Genomic DNA, 16,231 nt, shown 5'->3' with positions numbered 1-16,231 from the left:
TTTTCCTCGGGCCGTGATGGAGTTCCCGGCATCATCTTTCATCCCGCTGCCGCATGCGGAAGGTGAGAGTCCCGGCTGAAATCACATTGCATAGCCGCTAGTGCGGTGGGAGTCAGCTGCTGGTTACAAATGACCCGGAAGCAGAATGGTTGTGCCAATGTCAGGTGCACCAATCTTGGTGCCCAGGAAATATCTATGGTGTGTGGGTTTTGGTTAAGGTTAGAAACTTTCTCGTGCTGAATCCTTGTCGTCCTGATTCAGCAGCTTAGATGCACCTTGATAAGGCATGTCCGTTTTCGTGCAGGCACTCCACTTGATCTAGTTGCAGACCCTGTGAAGTAACCAGGTGACTTCTTTGTTCAAAAGCGCAGTAGAGACCTGTTACTCTCATGTCTGTGGATGATCCCTTTGCTCGCTCTCACGCCCATCATGCAGTCATTATGACAAGGCTCGGTCCGCATCATGTTATTAACTCTTGTAAAGACAATTACACGTTACACTAGAAGATTCGGAACCCTGTGCTACAGAATGCGGTTACACCCGGTGAGCATCCTGCTGAGGGTGAGGATCCTGAAGAAGAAGAAGAAAAAGAAGTCGGAGCACAGTGGGAAAGAGCCGGAATCGCAGGAAGGACGAGAACAGGGCCGCAGATGTTATATCCTCGAGCTACCCACAGAGCTGCTTTCTCTGATCGCTTCCCACCTACCGCCTCTCTCGGAAGCGTGTCTGGCTTTGACGTGCAAGCGCTTCCTCGCAGTATCCGGAGCCGCCTTGCTCTCCGAGTCTCTCCATTTCAACAAAGATTTTGCGCCGTTATTCCACCACTATAAAAACTCGCATAGTTTCGGAACCGATAGATGGAAGTTGCTGGAGATGTTGGAAAATGGCAAATGGAGCGCATGCTCAAAATGCCTAAAACTACATCCTCGCCATGCATTTTCATCGAAGGAATTGAAGCGCCCTTCGAATACGAGGGTGTGTAACCTCGGCGACTTTGCAGGCGTTGTCGACTTGTGTCCGTGCGAGAAATTGACATTTCGGGACAAGCTGGACCTTGTCGAGCATTTGAGAGAGCGTGAACTCTTCACGAAACTGCCGACCAGTGTGGTTGGGGATCGTGTACACGAACGCTATCTATGGCATTCTTGCACTGCGACATACGGTACGACCGAGGTCAAAATCGATATCTTTCCTGAGATCGATGAAGAAGAGCGACTTGTGGTTCGGACCGAGTATCATATGTACGTGGAACCTAGTCGGCTGGGGAAACACCAACACATCACGCCCCGTTTCGGGTGTGCGCATCGATCCATGGACCTCTGGCTCTCCAGTGTCTGTCAGACGCTGTATTGCAATCGCTACGATTCTTTCTGCTCGGCGTGCAGGCGCATATCGGTCTGCGGCACCTGTGAAACGACGCTGAAGTGTCCAAGAAAGCGGCCAAACCACTGCCATGGGACCAACAAGGTGGAGTACTTCTTCTGGACGCAGAGATGCCTTGGGAAATCAACCACGATCCCGGACAAGGAATGGGCAAGGCAAAGAATTCACCCCGTCGAGTCGCATGTCACCTGGACTAGCTGTCGCGAGCTCTGCCCCTGGACGATACGCGTGCACCCACCGCCCAACGAGGCGCCGTCTTTGGGTGATGATATCTTAGACTCTGCTCTGGAAAACAATAGTGGGGGATTTGCGAATCAAGTTTACTCATCGCTGCAATTGTCGTGAGTACACGGAGTGATTTTCTCAACGGAGGAATGGAGAATGCAAATGGAATCTTCCTGGCTGGCCGCTTGAGGAGATCATTGACTGTTGACTGAACCCTACTACATGAACTCAGCGCGCCAGTTAACAAGGGGAAGAGGCGTTGGCAGTATTAGTAATTTACTGTATGTACAGTACATAGTGTGCGCGACAAGAGACCTCATGTATATATGTAATTACAGCATTTCTTCTTTCTCAATGTCGATAGAACTTCCCATGTAATAATTAATAGCAGTAAGCTTATCCACAAGCCAAGCCCAGCATCTGAGATCGGTGGATCAGAGGAGGATGGTTTCTCCGAGCCGACCGCAAGACAGCTGAAAGACACGCCTGGCGGGGACGCGCTGCGATCGCGGATCGACGGTGCAGCAGCAGCAGCAATCAGAACCTCACTCCATGGCAGATCGGGTCTATGTCATAGACAGCGCACGTTCTTCACCAATATTATCCACGGGCGATGAGTTACCCACCCCCCTATAATAGGCAGCAGTATCCTTCACAGTATCTGCAGCAGCCGCCGCAAAACCACCCGCGTCCTCCGCCGGTCCAGCAGCAGTACAATGTTAATCCGAACTCGCCGTACCAGCAATATGGCAAGCCCTATGTCTATGCGCAAGCCATAGTCCCTCCATATCCTCCTGCCTACGGACAGCAGCAGCAGCAGCAACAACAACAACGGCAGCAACAACAGCAACAATATCTCCAGCAGACACTGCAACGATCGCCGCCGCAGCAACAGCAACCACAGCATCGCCAATCGGGGCCTCCGCTACAGTATGTGAATCCGGCGCAAACCACTTTTCCACAATCGCCCATCCATGGCGGCGTGTCTGGCCCTACGGCCCCCTCCCACCTCATCCATGGTCCCTCCCCGCAGTCTCCGGTCACTCAGTATGGCGGAATGTCTGCTGTCTCGCCCTCACTCTCTTCGGTCCCGGGCCCTTCGCCGTACTACGCCGTGCCCAGTCCCGGGCAGCCCCAGGTGTATGGCCAATATATCTCTGCCGTGCAGCCACCGTCCGCTCCTCCTCCTCCTTCTTCTACAGTCGCAGCTGCTCCGTCGTCCCAACCGAAAAGTCAGACTTCGACTGTCCCGGCTCACTCTGCGCCAGCTGCTTCACCAGTCTCTAAGCTGGTTCCTCAAGTGGTGATTCCTTCACCGCAGAAGATGCCGTCCAAGGCAACGCCGCCGGACCCTCCCAAAAAGCAGACTGAAGTCCAGCAATCTCAAGAAGCTGTCCAGAAGCCTAGCAAGCCTTCGATAGATTACCAGTTGCTGCTTTTGGCATTAGCGGATGAGTATCTGAATGCGGCCCACAGTCAGGGAACACTAATTGCGCTGTCAAAGAAAGAGGTGGAGCTCGAAGAGTACTATAAGTTGGTCGCCACGGGACTTGGTTGTTTGGAAGCTGTATTAAGGGTTCGTACACCCACGCTCGCGAAAATGGTAGCCATTCTTTGGTCGTGGAGGCTTACAAATATCATAGAATTGGAGACTGCAACCACGGACGGAAGCTCTGATCCGATTACGATATGCACGAGTTCTTTTTGAGGAGACCAATAATGACCTGGAGGCCGAGACAGCACTGAGTAAAGGAGTATGTATCTTTCCCCTTGGATGTCTGCTATTTGCTCGGTTTTGCTAATTCCACTTAGATTGACTTGTGTGAACGAGTGAGTCGGATTTCTTTGTTTGAGCTGTTCGATATCAAATCTAATCTTGCGGCAGAATCGGCTCCTGGACTTAAAATACACTATGCAGCAACTCCTTGCGCGTATGCTGTACAAGTCAAACCCGAAAGCTGCTGTGAAAGCGGTTGATGGCATGATTCAAGACGTGGAAACGTAGGTTTGATCTTAACCGTGATGCGGCATGGTTCTGACGGTTCTAGGTACCGACACGTCCCTTGGGAATATGCTTTTCGTCTGCTCCGGGTGAGCCTTGCATTGTCGTCCGGTTCTCATCAGGAGTTTGTGACTGCCATCCATAATTTACATCGAATCTCCAACTTAGCCAACCGCAACGGTGACAAGGTCATGTCAGTGGTCGCTGCTGTGATTGAAGCGCTTGCACATCTGCAGCAATCGACGAGCTCCGATGCTATCGAGCAGGCTCAGCGCGCCGTGGCTGTAGCGCGCAGCCATCAACTTGACGATAGAGTCCGCGACATTCCACAGATCGGTTCCATGATCCAGATGGTTGATATTTCCTGTAGTTTGCTCGAATACGACGTTAACCAGTCGTCTCAGAAACTACAGATCATGCAGAACTTGATGGACCAACGGATCAATGATTCACGCTGGCGTGATGACGGATCCTTTTCCATTCCACTTAATAGCAAAACTGCTGGGTCATCATTGACTGATTCTGGAGATATAATGCAAGTTGAAGATGGCAAATTGACTTTGACGTTGAGCTGGCTACCTCAACATGATCTCTACACGCTGTGTTACTTCTTGAGCTCTGTTACGTTGAGTGCCAAGAATTCCCATGATGGCCGGAAGGCTGAGAAATACCTTCAAGAGGGATTGCGTATGATCCGAGGTTCGCTTTTCCCGTTCTGATTGATTCTCATATTGGTCTGCTCTAACAATCTCCAAGGCACTTTCAAGGCACCCGAAGAAATAAGCGAGTCGCTCGTGACTGCTGGCAGGCGTCTTGAATGGCGGCGAATTTTGTACTGCAACATGTTACTCCAACAAATATTCCTTGCATGCGCAAGGACCGATTGGGAACTGGCCAATCAGACCCTAAAAGAATTGCGTCGAGCTGCCGAAGACCTTGGCGACAGTCTTCCTGAAGCGGTGCGGTGCCTCATGCAATACGCTACTGGCATCATCGCACAGGGCACTGGCGACGTGGTAGCCGCCCTGGCCGCGTTTGAATCGCCAATCCTCTCCCTTTCGCAGTCCACCAGCAAAACCGCGCGCAACGATCCCCGACGGGATACTGCCATTCTCGCCGCGCTCAATACGATCCTCATCCTTCGAGAACCTTCTCACCCGTCTCATTCGAGGCTTCCTCAGGTTTTGTCTGCAGTTGAACCATTCTGCCAGGGCAGTTCCAACAAATATCTCCAAGCCGCCTATTATCTGGTCTGTGCCACCGTCCAGACAGATTCCACCATCCAGACGAAGCAGTATCTCCAGCAGGCCCTTCAGTCGGCCACTGCCATCGGTAACAGCCAGATCATATGCATGACACTGACGTTCATGAGCTGGAAGTACTTCCGTGGCGTGGTGGGCGAACAGTCGGAGAAGAGCGCGCGGGCCGGTCGAGCGATGGCCAAAAAGGCCAATGACCGGCTCTGGGTCAGCGTCACTGATGAGATGCTGGCCGAGACACTCGATCGGCAAGGCAAAGCAGAAGAGGCTCAAACAGTGCGGGAGGAAGCGCATCGCGTCATGATGGGCCTTCCTCCGGCGCTGAAACATACGGAGATTCGTTGACCCTTTCTAACTAACTATTTGCACGGGTTATGTTCTCTGAAAACTTTATCATATTTCGATACATCGACGATACCATTTTGCCGGGTATTTTTTTTCGTTCTTGATCAACTGGTTCTTTTACGAGTCATGGCGTTCGGACAAGCCGCAGCATTGGGAATGGAAAAACGGGATGGTGCGCATTAAGTTACTTTTATCTATGATGGATACAAGAACAAAGAACTTTTTTTTTTTCACTTAATCAATCAACATTTTTCCTGTATATATTGCGTTTGTGGATGGCTTAGATACTTTGCTTCTTTTTAGTGTTTCCCTAGTTATCCTATTTATTATTATAATAGCCAGGAGTGGGTTGTCGTTTTCCTGAAGACTTTAACCTTACAAATGATCTAACACACACATACACACACGCAAAATAAAAAGGTGGACAGGTGTGAAGTGATTTTTTAAGAACTTCAATGATATTATTAATTTCTCCTTCTAGTGCATATAGCATACCCTTTACCCCTCATACCTATCCATCAAAAAGACGAATCTCTTAAGAAATTCGAAGTTCGCATCGCAATTGGCACTTCACTCGCCTGCGCTCAATTTCAATACCTCAAAGCGTCAAGCGTCAAGTCTGACGGAATGGATAATTCTTGTTATAAGTTTTAACACACCCAACAGTCCAGGCGTAAGTAATTAGCCAGCCAGCCCACCCAATCAATAGAATAGGATCCTTGCCAAGAGGATAAGGAACAACAAACAGAGCTGTAGGATCAGAGAATACATCGTATAAAAAAAACAAGAGGAAACCGATAACCGACCGATCAGCAAAAAAAAGACACTGACGAATATAAACGCCGTACACACGGACTACTCCCTTTGCTCCTTGTGAATAGTAACAATTCCACTACAGATTATATTATCCTTGTGCTTTTTTTTTTTGATCTTGATTATTGCATTGGTTTTAACCCAATCCGCCCCAGATGCCCCGTATCCGTCTTGCGAGCTGGATGTCCTTCTGCATGATGGTCACGCGCTTCGCGTGGATGGCACATAGATTCGTGTCCTCGAACAGATGGACCAGGAAGGCCTCAGCGGCCTCCTGCAGGGCCTGGATAGCGTGCGACTGCCAGCGGAGTTCCGCGCCCACCTCGGCAGGGAGTAACTCAAGAGCTACCTCCCGGACGAGGCGCGCAAATGGTAGCTTGCGGATGAGCAGATCGTAGGAGCGTTGGTATTTCCGGATCTCTTTGAGAGCGACCGTACCGGGCTTGTAGCGGTGACGGCGGCCTTGGGGGGTGGGATCTCCGGCTATGTGATGGTTACAAGGTCAGCATGCAATTATACCGTTAAACAATATTGTACAGAGAACGAGGCACGACTAGTCTTACGTTGGATATCCGAAGTCCTGGGCGCTTTGGCCGCAGGTCGTTTCTCTCCCTTTGTTCCAGCGGTGGACTTGCGCACTTTGGAAGCGGAAGGTGACGCTGCTGCATCCGCTGCTTTGGATGATGCCTTCTCTTTCTTAGCTGCTGGCGATTGACTCGTTGATGGACCAGCTTCGTCTGCGCTCGTCTGTTGGGATGGTTGCGCTGCGCTCGCCTTAGGGCGGCCCCGTCCAGTCTTGGGGGGCATGGTGACGGTAGAAGGTGTGTGGACAGATCAACTTGAGAATGTGTTTAGAGATGAGGGACGATGAGATGCTCAATTTCGGACCGTATCCGGTGTTCAGAGATGCTTCCTGAACGACTGCAAAACCTCAATGGTCCTGGGAAGAACTTGTGACGTGCGCACTCCGTCCCGACTCAGCTACGTGAGCGACTTTCGACAGATGGCTTGTTTGTTAAGGGTTTGTGTTGACAGACGTGCTCAATTGCCGTATCTATTCATTGGCAAGAGGCGCACTCCGTGTCAACGAGGAAAATAACGGAGTGCAGGTGGGAACCTCGACATGCTCGTGGTGCTGCCCCCTCTTTGAGCAGATCCCCAGCATCTCTTTTCGTGTTCCGCGTCTGCCAAGGCGCGTCTTGCAGGCGCTGTGGCGCGCGTGTGGCGGTACAGGCGGCTGCGAGCATGTTCCTGCTTATGTCATCCTCCCGATGACGACTGTTCCGTCATCAGGAACCCGAAAAGGCCACCTAGTCTCGCCGCGCAGTGTCACCAACAGCAGAGTAGACGGCTCTGTTTTGTCTTCTTTCTTTTGTAAGCTGGTCTAGGAGTCTTGGTGGGCACTTTCTCTGCGTCTTTCCCCTTGCGGCTTCTTCTCTTCTCCGGCCCGGCTGCGCTGGCCGCTGGGATCACTCCTGATAACTGTACTCCGCAGTACTATCAGCAATCTGATCCGCAAACCCACCCTCGATCTAACCATGGCTGCTATCTGGGGGAATAACGGCGGCCAGCCAGGACAATTTCCGCTGGAACAATGGTTCTATGAGATGCCTCCTTGCACGCGATGGTGGACTGCTGCCACCGTGATTACCTCCGTTCTCGTCCAGTGCCATGTGCTCACTCCGTTCCAGCTGTTCTACAGTTTCCGTGCCGTTTATGTCAAGTCGCAGGTGGGTGTCCGGTGCGATGAATCTATCTGACACCGGGCTAATGCTTGATAACAGTACTGGCGCCTCATCACAACATTCCTCTACTTTGGCCCCCTGAATCTCGACTTACTATTCCATGTCTTCTTCCTGCAGCGATATTCGCGTCTGCTTGAAGAATCATCCGGCCGTTCCCCCGCTGACTTCTCATGGCTTCTTTTCTACGCCATGAGCTCTCTCTTGATCCTCTCTCCATTCCTGTCCTTGCCTTTCCTTGGTACGGCCCTCTCCTCGAGTCTGGTCTATATCTGGAGTCGCCGGAATCCCGATACTCGTCTGAGCTTTTTGGGCCTGTTGGTTTTCACGGCGCCATATCTTCCGTGGGTTTTGATGGCTTTCAGCCTTGTCGTGCACGGGATTGTACCCAAAGATGAGATCTGCGGAGTGATTGTGGGCCACATATGGTATTTCTTTTCCGATGTCTATCCGTCCCTCCATGGTGGACACCGGCCGCTGGATCCGCCGGCATGGTGGAGGAGATTGTTTGAAGGCAGGCCGCGGCATGAAGCGGTGCGCGGTGCAGATGAGACAGAGGCACCCGAGACGCAAGCTGCCAACATTAACCGCGATATTGCGGCCGCTGCTGCACCCGAAGTACGATAAGCGGAGAATCGTCTTGAAACGGCTATCTACTCCCCGCATCTCGAAGTGAATCTGGGCAGAACCTGTCGATGAACCTATATCCAGCCAGGATCCTTTCGATGCATTTTTTCCCTCTGCGGCATCCGGCAAGGCTGCAACTGAGTCACACAATTTATTTGACTTTGGATTAGGTCAATCAGGTCATACACGTGTCGATATGGAGATGGATGGAAAGAATATGTGGGGCTTTCTGAGCCAAATGCGCCAAATCATCCGATTTCAGGCGATGGGTCCAGCTCTACGAACCACTCCTCTTCAGGATCCCATGCCCATGCTTCGCTGCCATTCAAGGCGTGAAGGGTGTTTCTATACCCTGTTTACCATGTTGACCGGTTTCGGTTCACGAATCCACGAGGAACTGGAATTGCCCTGTCATGGTCTGCGAGTTCCAGTTCTCGACCTCTGTTATCCCTGGGATTTCTTTTCCCTTGTTCAGCCAACCATGTACGGAAATGAAGATACGGCGCATACGGCGATTCTAGGAAATGAGGCATGAAAATCTGATAAGGTTAAGCGGTTGTTCTCCTGGATTGTCACCTTCTTCTTTTCTTTTTTTGTTGCTTTCATGGCATTAAGATGAGATACCAAGCTGGGTGATGGTAGAGTTCAAGGTTGCATTTCTAGCGGAATTTCTTCGCATGTGGGCATTAGTTCTGTGATCATTTCGGTCATTTGCATATATGGCGTTGCTTTGGTTGTTCCTGGCTAAATTACCCAGGAATGTTGCAGTTATTAGAGGTTGTAGGTAGGAATGAAATCCCGCCTCTTGTCCAAGATTCCTTGCCTGCAGGTTGTGATCGTATGGCGGCTTTCATTTACCACGTAAATGATCCATCCCCCCAAGATTTCCAATCGCTCTTGATTCCTTGGCTGTGGTTTGTACGTACAGCGTACGTAATACCGTATCCAGCGTAAGAAAGGCTGTTTTGTGGCTTATAATGATGTTGGTCCTGCAGCTGAGACTGTGAGATGAGGCGCGATCCATGTACGTACAGTACATAGTTAGTTCACGTGTATAACTCAGCCACATTATTTAGTTAAGAAAAAGTCCACTGAACTCTGCTGACTGTATCTGTCGCCTGGCTGGCAGCTGGAGGCTGCCAGATGCCTACCTAGGCCTTGGCAGTGGAAAAGAACAGGAGTTGCCTCCTGTGGGTTAGGCTACCAAGCCTACCATGAACGCAGGCTGCTGCACAGCCCACAGGCATAGAGTAAGGGCAATCTATTCGAGCCTGTGGCCACGCGTCACAGCGGGCCCGATCGCTGCTTACTCGCCAGACGGCCATTTAGACTTCGGTATGAACCATCCCACGCCAGCAAACGGACAAACCAACGGCACGGGAGTGTGTGTTGGTGGCTTAATTACTGCAGCCTGGAGAGCCATCCATACAGAGCAATTGGTTGAGGTTCTATGGTCTTGTTGCTCGCAAAAGAAGTGTCTTGTATTGCCGTATCTGTCAATTGAATCTTCTGGAAGTGAACCGGCGCGAAGTTCGTTGTTTCCCCGAGCAGGCTCGGCATCAACTGACCATCGGAGAAGGAATATGTTAACTCCGCGATAGCGCTTAGGGCAGCTTGGCAGCTTGCGGGGATGACGGGAGCAACCACTTGGAGTAAATTTTGCGAGTAGATTTCATCAATGGAGTCTGCACCAACGAGAGAACGCTGTTTGAACGCATGGGCACGACTTGACAAGTGCCTGGCAGAGAGTGGCAAGCGCGCGATACGAAGGCAGCGGCACGAGCGCGCAGAGAACAGGCTGTATGGAACAATCCGTACGTGGATTGCGTATGTCCTCTCCAGTTTCAGCACTCCGTACCGAGTCGTGCACCTCTGATTGGCTGGTTCCGCACGACAATGGTCAGTGCACCAGGCCCTGCTGCACGTAATGAGAATTCTGTGGAAAAATACTCGGCCTTCATCATGGGCATCGCCAGCAGCAGCGACAAATGCCTTGCCTGTGTGCCTCTGACTCTGCCATCGTGGATGAGGCCTGCGTGGAGTACTCCGTAGTCTCTATCGTACCCCGTTTGTGTTCCGCGGTTGTGCTCCATGCTCGACTGACAAGGCCCACCGGTATGGCGGGTTATTGGCAGCGCTGCCGGGGATGATCTCAACGCTCTCCTTGCCAAGATAGTCAGGGACGCTGCTGAGCCCCGTGGCCAATTGCCTGTTCTTTGTCTATCGCCTCCTGGCCGGGCGGGTCCCCCCTCAAAGGCCAGGCGCTATTGCCGGCTCCAGGTGCCAGGCTAAGCCCCGTTCTCCCTTACCGGGCGGTATTCTTAGGCGGTGGAGCCCCCCAACTAAGCCCTCGAAATAGTGTCCCAGGCACCCGTGGTTCAGGCCTGGCGTACACGCGGCGGCTAGTTAGCTATGGACGGCCCTGCGTCTCAAGCCTGTTAGCTTAACCTGGTAGCACCTAGCCTGCTGCTCTCGAATTTTCCCCCGAAGCCATGGATCTGTGGCCTTGGGTACTATGCTGAATCCATCCATCCGCAGACTGTCAAATCCTCTCCCGTTCTGTCGCTTAACTCGCTCTCTGGCTTCATCACGCTCCTTTTATTCCATTTGTTGACTGCTCCCTGGGACCTTCCCTCTTTCATCGGCCGCCCGAAACCATAACCACGTTGGCCGCCTCCCTCCCAGTCTTGGTCATCACTCTTTGTCTAATATAACTCCATACGACAGCCTCCTCATCTGATCCTTTTAATCGTGCATCTTCTCACCAATTCTTCTGTCTCCTGTCTGCTCGACTCGTGGTGGCCAGCCTGATCCGTTTCTGTGGCTTCTGCGCGACTGCGGCGCTACTATAAGCCCCCCCCCTTTCTCATGTCCTTAGCTTGCATTCGATAGTCTTGTTGACGGCCCGAACGTCGGGCTTCAGAACCCCCTGGACGATAGAGACGAAGAAACACCTGAGACCTTCTGTATATCCTCGTGTCTCGAATGTTTCGCGGTAATTGTCTCTGCACAATTGCGCCCTTGTTATTGCCAGCATCATGCGTCGAGGCGTCCTGATCTTCATCCTCGTCAATGTCCTCATTATCGCCTTTCTCGTCCGAAGTGTCTTTACTCTCTTGACGCTGTTGCTCGAGGATGCGTCCGCCGATGCTATTCACCGTTCGGACATTCCGTCGCCGAACTCCAGCTTGATCGAGTCGCGACCTCAAATCATCCCCAAGATTATTCACCAGACCTACAAGAACGAGTCGATCCCCGAACACTGGAAAGGACCCCAGCAGAGTTGTATCGATCTTCATCCTGATTACGAGTACAAGGTTCGTCTAGTCCGCAGTCGGGTTCATGGTTGCCCGCACCCGCCACCCATTCTTGGTACGGAACACCAACAGCTAACTCTACCGTCACTTGTAGCTATGGACGAACGAGAAAGCTAGAGAATTCATCGCGCAAGAGTATCCCTGGTTTCTGGATACCTACGACGGTTACCTCTACCCGATTCAGCGTGCGGATTCGATCCGATACTTTGTGTTGGCCCACTACGGTGGAACATACATTGACTTGGATGATGTGCGTGTGGTCTTGGTTGCGAATGCTACAGCACCATGTTAACCTGGCGGCAGGGCTGCAATCGCCGACTCGACCCTCTTCTTGCCTACCCAGCCTGGGTTCGTCGGACGGTGCCGACGGGGATTTCAAACGATGCAATGGGCGCAGTGCCCCAGCATCCTTTCTTTCTCCGGGTGATCGAATCGCTGCAGTCTTATGACAGAAACTGGCTGTTGCCATACATTACGGTTATGTACTCGACGGGTCCACTCTTCTTGTCTGTAATTTGGAAGGAGTACATGCGCGGGGGGCCGGGCGACGCTGGCCGGGTCCGGGTCCTCATGCAAGACGAATACAATCGGTTTTCCTGGAGCTTCTTTACCCATCACACGGGCAACAGCTGGCATGGCAAGGATGCCCAGCTGATCTTTTGGGTAGGTTTTTTCCCCCCCCCTTCGGCACCCTTGACGGCATCACAATTAACATTCCTCTAGATGGGGAGTCATTGGATGCTGCTCACTGTGCTTGGATTTATTCTTGCCGGTGTTGTTGGAATCTGCATGTGGTGGGTGTACGGCCGGATCCTCCTTCTGGGGCAATACCGCTATCGCTACACAAGACTCTCTCCCTTGGTTTCGCCTTCTGGGTTCTCGCCGCCTTCAAAGCGAGGAGCGTTGCGCATCGTGCCGACTTTTATCCGTCGCATAAGCTCGAAACTGGGAGATGAGGAGAACGGCCGCGTGGTGGAATCCTACTTTGAATTGCCGAGCCGGCGGGACTAGACGACATTTCGCCATCTATTCACATGATAGATCTTGGAGTTTAGATCTGGACGGGGCCGCCACCATGAGTTCATCTGCATCGTCGAGCATTTGTTGTGTGACTAAATAATTTTGGGTTGTGAAACTTTGTCATCGTCTGGCGCAAGTGAAAATGTTCTGGGTCCGTTGTGTCACTGGTGTGTTGTTTGGCTGCTTGGACTATTTTCTGCTGTACAATTTTTTAGTTGATGAAGGCGAGGATACCTCGCCTATGGCTCTTCGCTTCTTGTTAGATGATGATAATATTGCCTCAGGCCAGTTGTGTGCATAGACTTGAATCGAGCGCTGGCAGGGAATGTATTCATTGTAAGAATCGAACACGAGCAGGACCTGTCAATATCTACCTCTTGTCCAGATCATTGCAACTGCAACATTGTATGGCACGGTACAGGTGTATGTAACGTAACCAGTGGTGTCACATCGAGGCGCTGAATACTCCGTACTCGGTGAAATCAGTTAACAGGACAGCGACTTTTTAAGTCGAGAGTTTCGGTGGGCGATCTGCAGGACCAATAGGGGGAGCCATGACTATCGCGCGTTTCAGGGTTGCAGCAGCAAGGGCTGAAACTGGAAACGACTCGCCAATCAGCATGGCCTAGGAGGCGCATCACGTGTCGATCAGCGAATCGAGGAGCCGCGTTTCGTATACCACTTTCTCATACTACTCCATCAGATAGATAGATCGGCTGGGAATTGAAACAGGCGCAGAGTGTATGCAGTAGACAATGCATGCTCCATGATCCATCGCCCCCTTTGGCGGAATGCATGAGAGGATCATTCATTCGTTCCTTTGATGGAGGAGGGATGGAGTTAAGATCCTGCCTCCGCTAAGTATGTGAATGGTACGGAGTACTGTCTCTTGTTTCACTGATTGATTGATTCTTCTATCTATAAGAAACAGTCTCCCAGCCAGACTAAATTAGACAGAATACATAATCCTCGGGGTTCTCCTTCCCTCTGGCCAGATCTTGACGGACTTTTTTTTTGTTCCATGCCATTGTCTGTCGCTTCTTTGTTGCTCTGCAGGCATTTGTCTGTCCTCGATTATAAAAGGAATTAAGACTGCTCGCTGGCACTATCAGTCTCGAAGTACAGTTTATCATCTTCATACCTTTTAGACAGACAGACAGACAGACAGACAAAGACACATAAACTATGCGATCCTGGATTTCCATCCTCACCTTCCTATCAACCTCGCTACTAGCGACCGCAGGACCGGTCCCAGCCCTTTCTATCAGATGTAGTAATACTACCAGCACTAATACTACTACTGGATTAACAACCCAGCGACTCCTCACCATCTCCCCCAACTCGGCGAGTTGCGACAATGCCCCCGCCCCCGGCGAGTGCAGCACCGCCGCCCAGGCCGTCCCTTTCATCACCAAGTCCTTCGTCACGTACAATGTGACCTCGCTGGCGGAGCAGGCTGCGCTTATCAGCCTGATGGCGTTTGAGTCGGGCGATTTCAAGTACAATCGCAATCACTTCCCGCCGCCGGGGAGGCCGGGGCAAGGCAGTACGTTTGCTTGCACCTTTCCTTTCTTTTATGACATACAACTAACAAGGGTTATAGCTCGAAACATGCAATCCCCAACCTACAACCAGCAATACGCCGCCTCCATCCCGGCGCTCGCCTCGCAGTACCGCTCTGTCTCGGGCAACGTCTCCGCCGTCCTCGACCTGTTGCTGTCGGACGAGACGTACGATTTCGGCTCCGCGGCCTGGTTCCTGACCTCGCAGTGCACGCCGGCCGTGCGGGCTGCGCTGCAGTCGGGCTCCGAGGCCGGCTGGGAGGGGTATATCACCAGCTGCGTGGGCACGACTGTTACGGATGATCGGAAGGCGTATTGGACGAGGGCGGTGCAGGCGTTAGGTGTGAAGAGCCAAGCTCCGACGAAGAAGATGAAGATGAAGACACGGAAGTGGTGATGAGAATGAGAATGGGAATGGGAATTGGGAATTGGGAATTCTTGTTTCTTGATAGGGAAGGACAGACAGACAGGGGCTGGACCCCTGGAAAAGAAGAAAAAATGTTAACAGGGGTACGAGGTACATATTAGTACACGACTCGGTAGAGGTAAGTTCTTGGCACCTATTCATCCATGAGTGGCGTGAATTTGTTGTAGAGAGAGAGTGTGTGTATAAAGATGCTTTCATTTATGCCATGATGAAATGAACGAACGTATGAATGAAGGTTTTTATCAAGTCATCGTTCTACACTGTACTTCAATTGATACTATACTACAATTCAGTACAGTCAAATATATTTTGAAACATATGTATTACATACATGCAACATACCCATGTTGAACTCATGAGTCCTTTCTCTGTACAGTACATACATATTCAATTCACATTGACATAATCCTATCATCTGACTATGTGTATCATATCTATCCCACAATCAGCAGCTCCACCCACCCGCCCTTCTCTTCTCAACATCCTAGCAGACACTCTCGAAGTTGTCTACCCAAACCGAAGCAACCTCTCCCCCTCAATCGGCTTAAAGCTCTTCTCCTTCTCCCGCTCCGGTAAGCCGCCATCCGCAGAGGTGGCGCTCGGTTGGCCAAAGACGAGCTGCGCGCGCAGATTCCACGTCTGAGGAAGGTTCCACGTCTCAAGGACGTCCTTTCGGAACGTCTCGCTAAAGTTGTAGTGTTGGAGGTTGCAGCCTAGGCCTTCGCGTTCTAGGGCCGTCCATACTGTACACCCAAGGTGTGAGATCCGTACTGGGGGAACATTATGTATGTAGCTAGGGCGGAACGTACCGACAAACTGATGCATTCCGCTTGAGTGGTCCGACCCTGAAAGATGAGGATGGCATCAGCATGAATTCGACCTGAAGGTAAAAAAAAAGATCTATTTATGATCTAATTATCTGTTCGGAATGGAGTGAGTTATCTTACACTCTCTAACAAGGGACTGAATCGCAGGATTCTTCTGCTTCAGCGCATCGAGGCTAGCCTCATCTTCGAACCATAGGACCTGGACATGTCGCCATTAGCCATGAGGTGTCCATTGAACATGCATGTATGCATACGCATAGAGAATTGAGTCATACCGTTCCATACGCCGCCCGAAGCCCCGCGACCTTCGGCGCCAACGACGCATACACTGCCGGCGGCATCTCCTCACGGAGCACCCGCTCGCCGATGTCCCACAGCTTCTCGTGCTGTTCGCGCAGCAGGATGACCGCCCGCGCCGACTGCACGTTGAACGTGCTCGGGACGTGCTTGATCGCGGTGGCGACGATCTCGTGGATCCGGTCGTCTGAGATGGGGCTCTTGTTTGTCAGTTTGTACAGCGAGCGCCTGGCCTCGACGGCGGAGAGGAATGCGTCCGCGTTTGAGGGTGTTGAAGTGGTGGCCATGATTATTGATTGTGATATTCTGTTGAGGTGAGATGGGTTTGAGACAATGAAATAAAAGATGTCTGTTTAATCAATTGAAGGTATTTATTATTTATAAG

The 16,231-nt window shown here is 51.5% G+C and overlaps 6 protein-coding genes across 6 annotated transcripts; 4 read left to right on the top strand and 2 right to left on the bottom strand.

The window, feature by feature from the left end:
* Window positions 1–16: 16 nt before the first annotated feature.
* Window positions 17–5,214, top strand: T310_1445 (Uncharacterized protein; the record flags this gene model as incomplete). The annotated part of the gene is made up of 11 exons (XM_013475702.1): window positions 17–62; window positions 95–218; window positions 504–1,724; window positions 1,907–1,936; window positions 2,000–2,194; window positions 2,248–3,184; window positions 3,252–3,362; window positions 3,421–3,438; window positions 3,527–3,609; window positions 3,657–4,309; window positions 4,367–5,214. 11 exons carry the CDS (start codon window positions 17–19, stop codon window positions 5,212–5,214), a joined length of 4,266 nt encoding a protein of 1,421 aa, XP_013331156.1.
* Window positions 5,215–6,163: 949 nt separating this feature from the next.
* T310_1444 (Histone 3-like protein) lies at window positions 6,164–6,834 on the bottom strand (the record flags this gene model as incomplete). Its single annotated transcript, XM_013475701.1, has 2 exons — window positions 6,164–6,510; window positions 6,591–6,834. The coding sequence occupies 2 exons, from the start codon at window positions 6,832–6,834 to the stop codon at window positions 6,164–6,166; spliced, it is 591 nt and encodes a 196-aa protein (XP_013331155.1).
* A 731-nt stretch (window positions 6,835–7,565) lies between these two features.
* T310_1443 (ER-associated proteolytic system protein Der1) lies at window positions 7,566–8,931 on the top strand (the record flags this gene model as incomplete). The annotated part of the gene is made up of 3 exons (XM_013475700.1): window positions 7,566–7,757; window positions 7,812–8,387; window positions 8,485–8,931. 3 exons carry the CDS (start codon window positions 7,566–7,568, stop codon window positions 8,929–8,931), a joined length of 1,215 nt encoding a protein of 404 aa, XP_013331154.1.
* Window positions 8,932–11,434: 2,503 nt separating this feature from the next.
* On the top strand, window positions 11,435–12,724 carry T310_1442 (Uncharacterized protein; the record flags this gene model as incomplete). Its single annotated transcript, XM_013475699.1, has 4 exons — window positions 11,435–11,713; window positions 11,808–11,963; window positions 12,017–12,376; window positions 12,437–12,724. 4 exons carry the CDS (start codon window positions 11,435–11,437, stop codon window positions 12,722–12,724), a joined length of 1,083 nt encoding a protein of 360 aa, XP_013331153.1.
* A 1,194-nt stretch (window positions 12,725–13,918) lies between these two features.
* On the top strand, window positions 13,919–14,692 carry T310_1441 (Uncharacterized protein; the record flags this gene model as incomplete). Its single annotated transcript, XM_013475698.1, has 2 exons — window positions 13,919–14,279; window positions 14,337–14,692. 2 exons carry the CDS (start codon window positions 13,919–13,921, stop codon window positions 14,690–14,692), a joined length of 717 nt encoding a protein of 238 aa, XP_013331152.1.
* A 277-nt stretch (window positions 14,693–14,969) lies between these two features.
* Window positions 14,970–16,133, bottom strand: T310_1440 (uncharacterized protein; the record flags this gene model as incomplete). Its single annotated transcript, XM_013475697.1, has 6 exons — window positions 14,970–14,999; window positions 15,054–15,156; window positions 15,240–15,492; window positions 15,532–15,567; window positions 15,670–15,748; window positions 15,825–16,133. The coding sequence occupies 6 exons, from the start codon at window positions 16,131–16,133 to the stop codon at window positions 14,970–14,972; spliced, it is 810 nt and encodes a 269-aa protein (XP_013331151.1).
* Window positions 16,134–16,231: the final 98 nt, after the last annotated feature.

The sequence above is a fragment of the Rasamsonia emersonii genome, assembly GCF_000968595.1.
Source record: "Rasamsonia emersonii CBS 393.64 chromosome Unknown ctg1118621759990, whole genome shotgun sequence".
Lineage (NCBI taxonomy): Eukaryota > Fungi > Ascomycota > Eurotiomycetes > Eurotiales > Trichocomaceae > Rasamsonia > Rasamsonia emersonii.
Note: the sequence above shows the minus strand (reverse complement) of the source record. Positions and strands in the feature narration are given on the sequence as shown.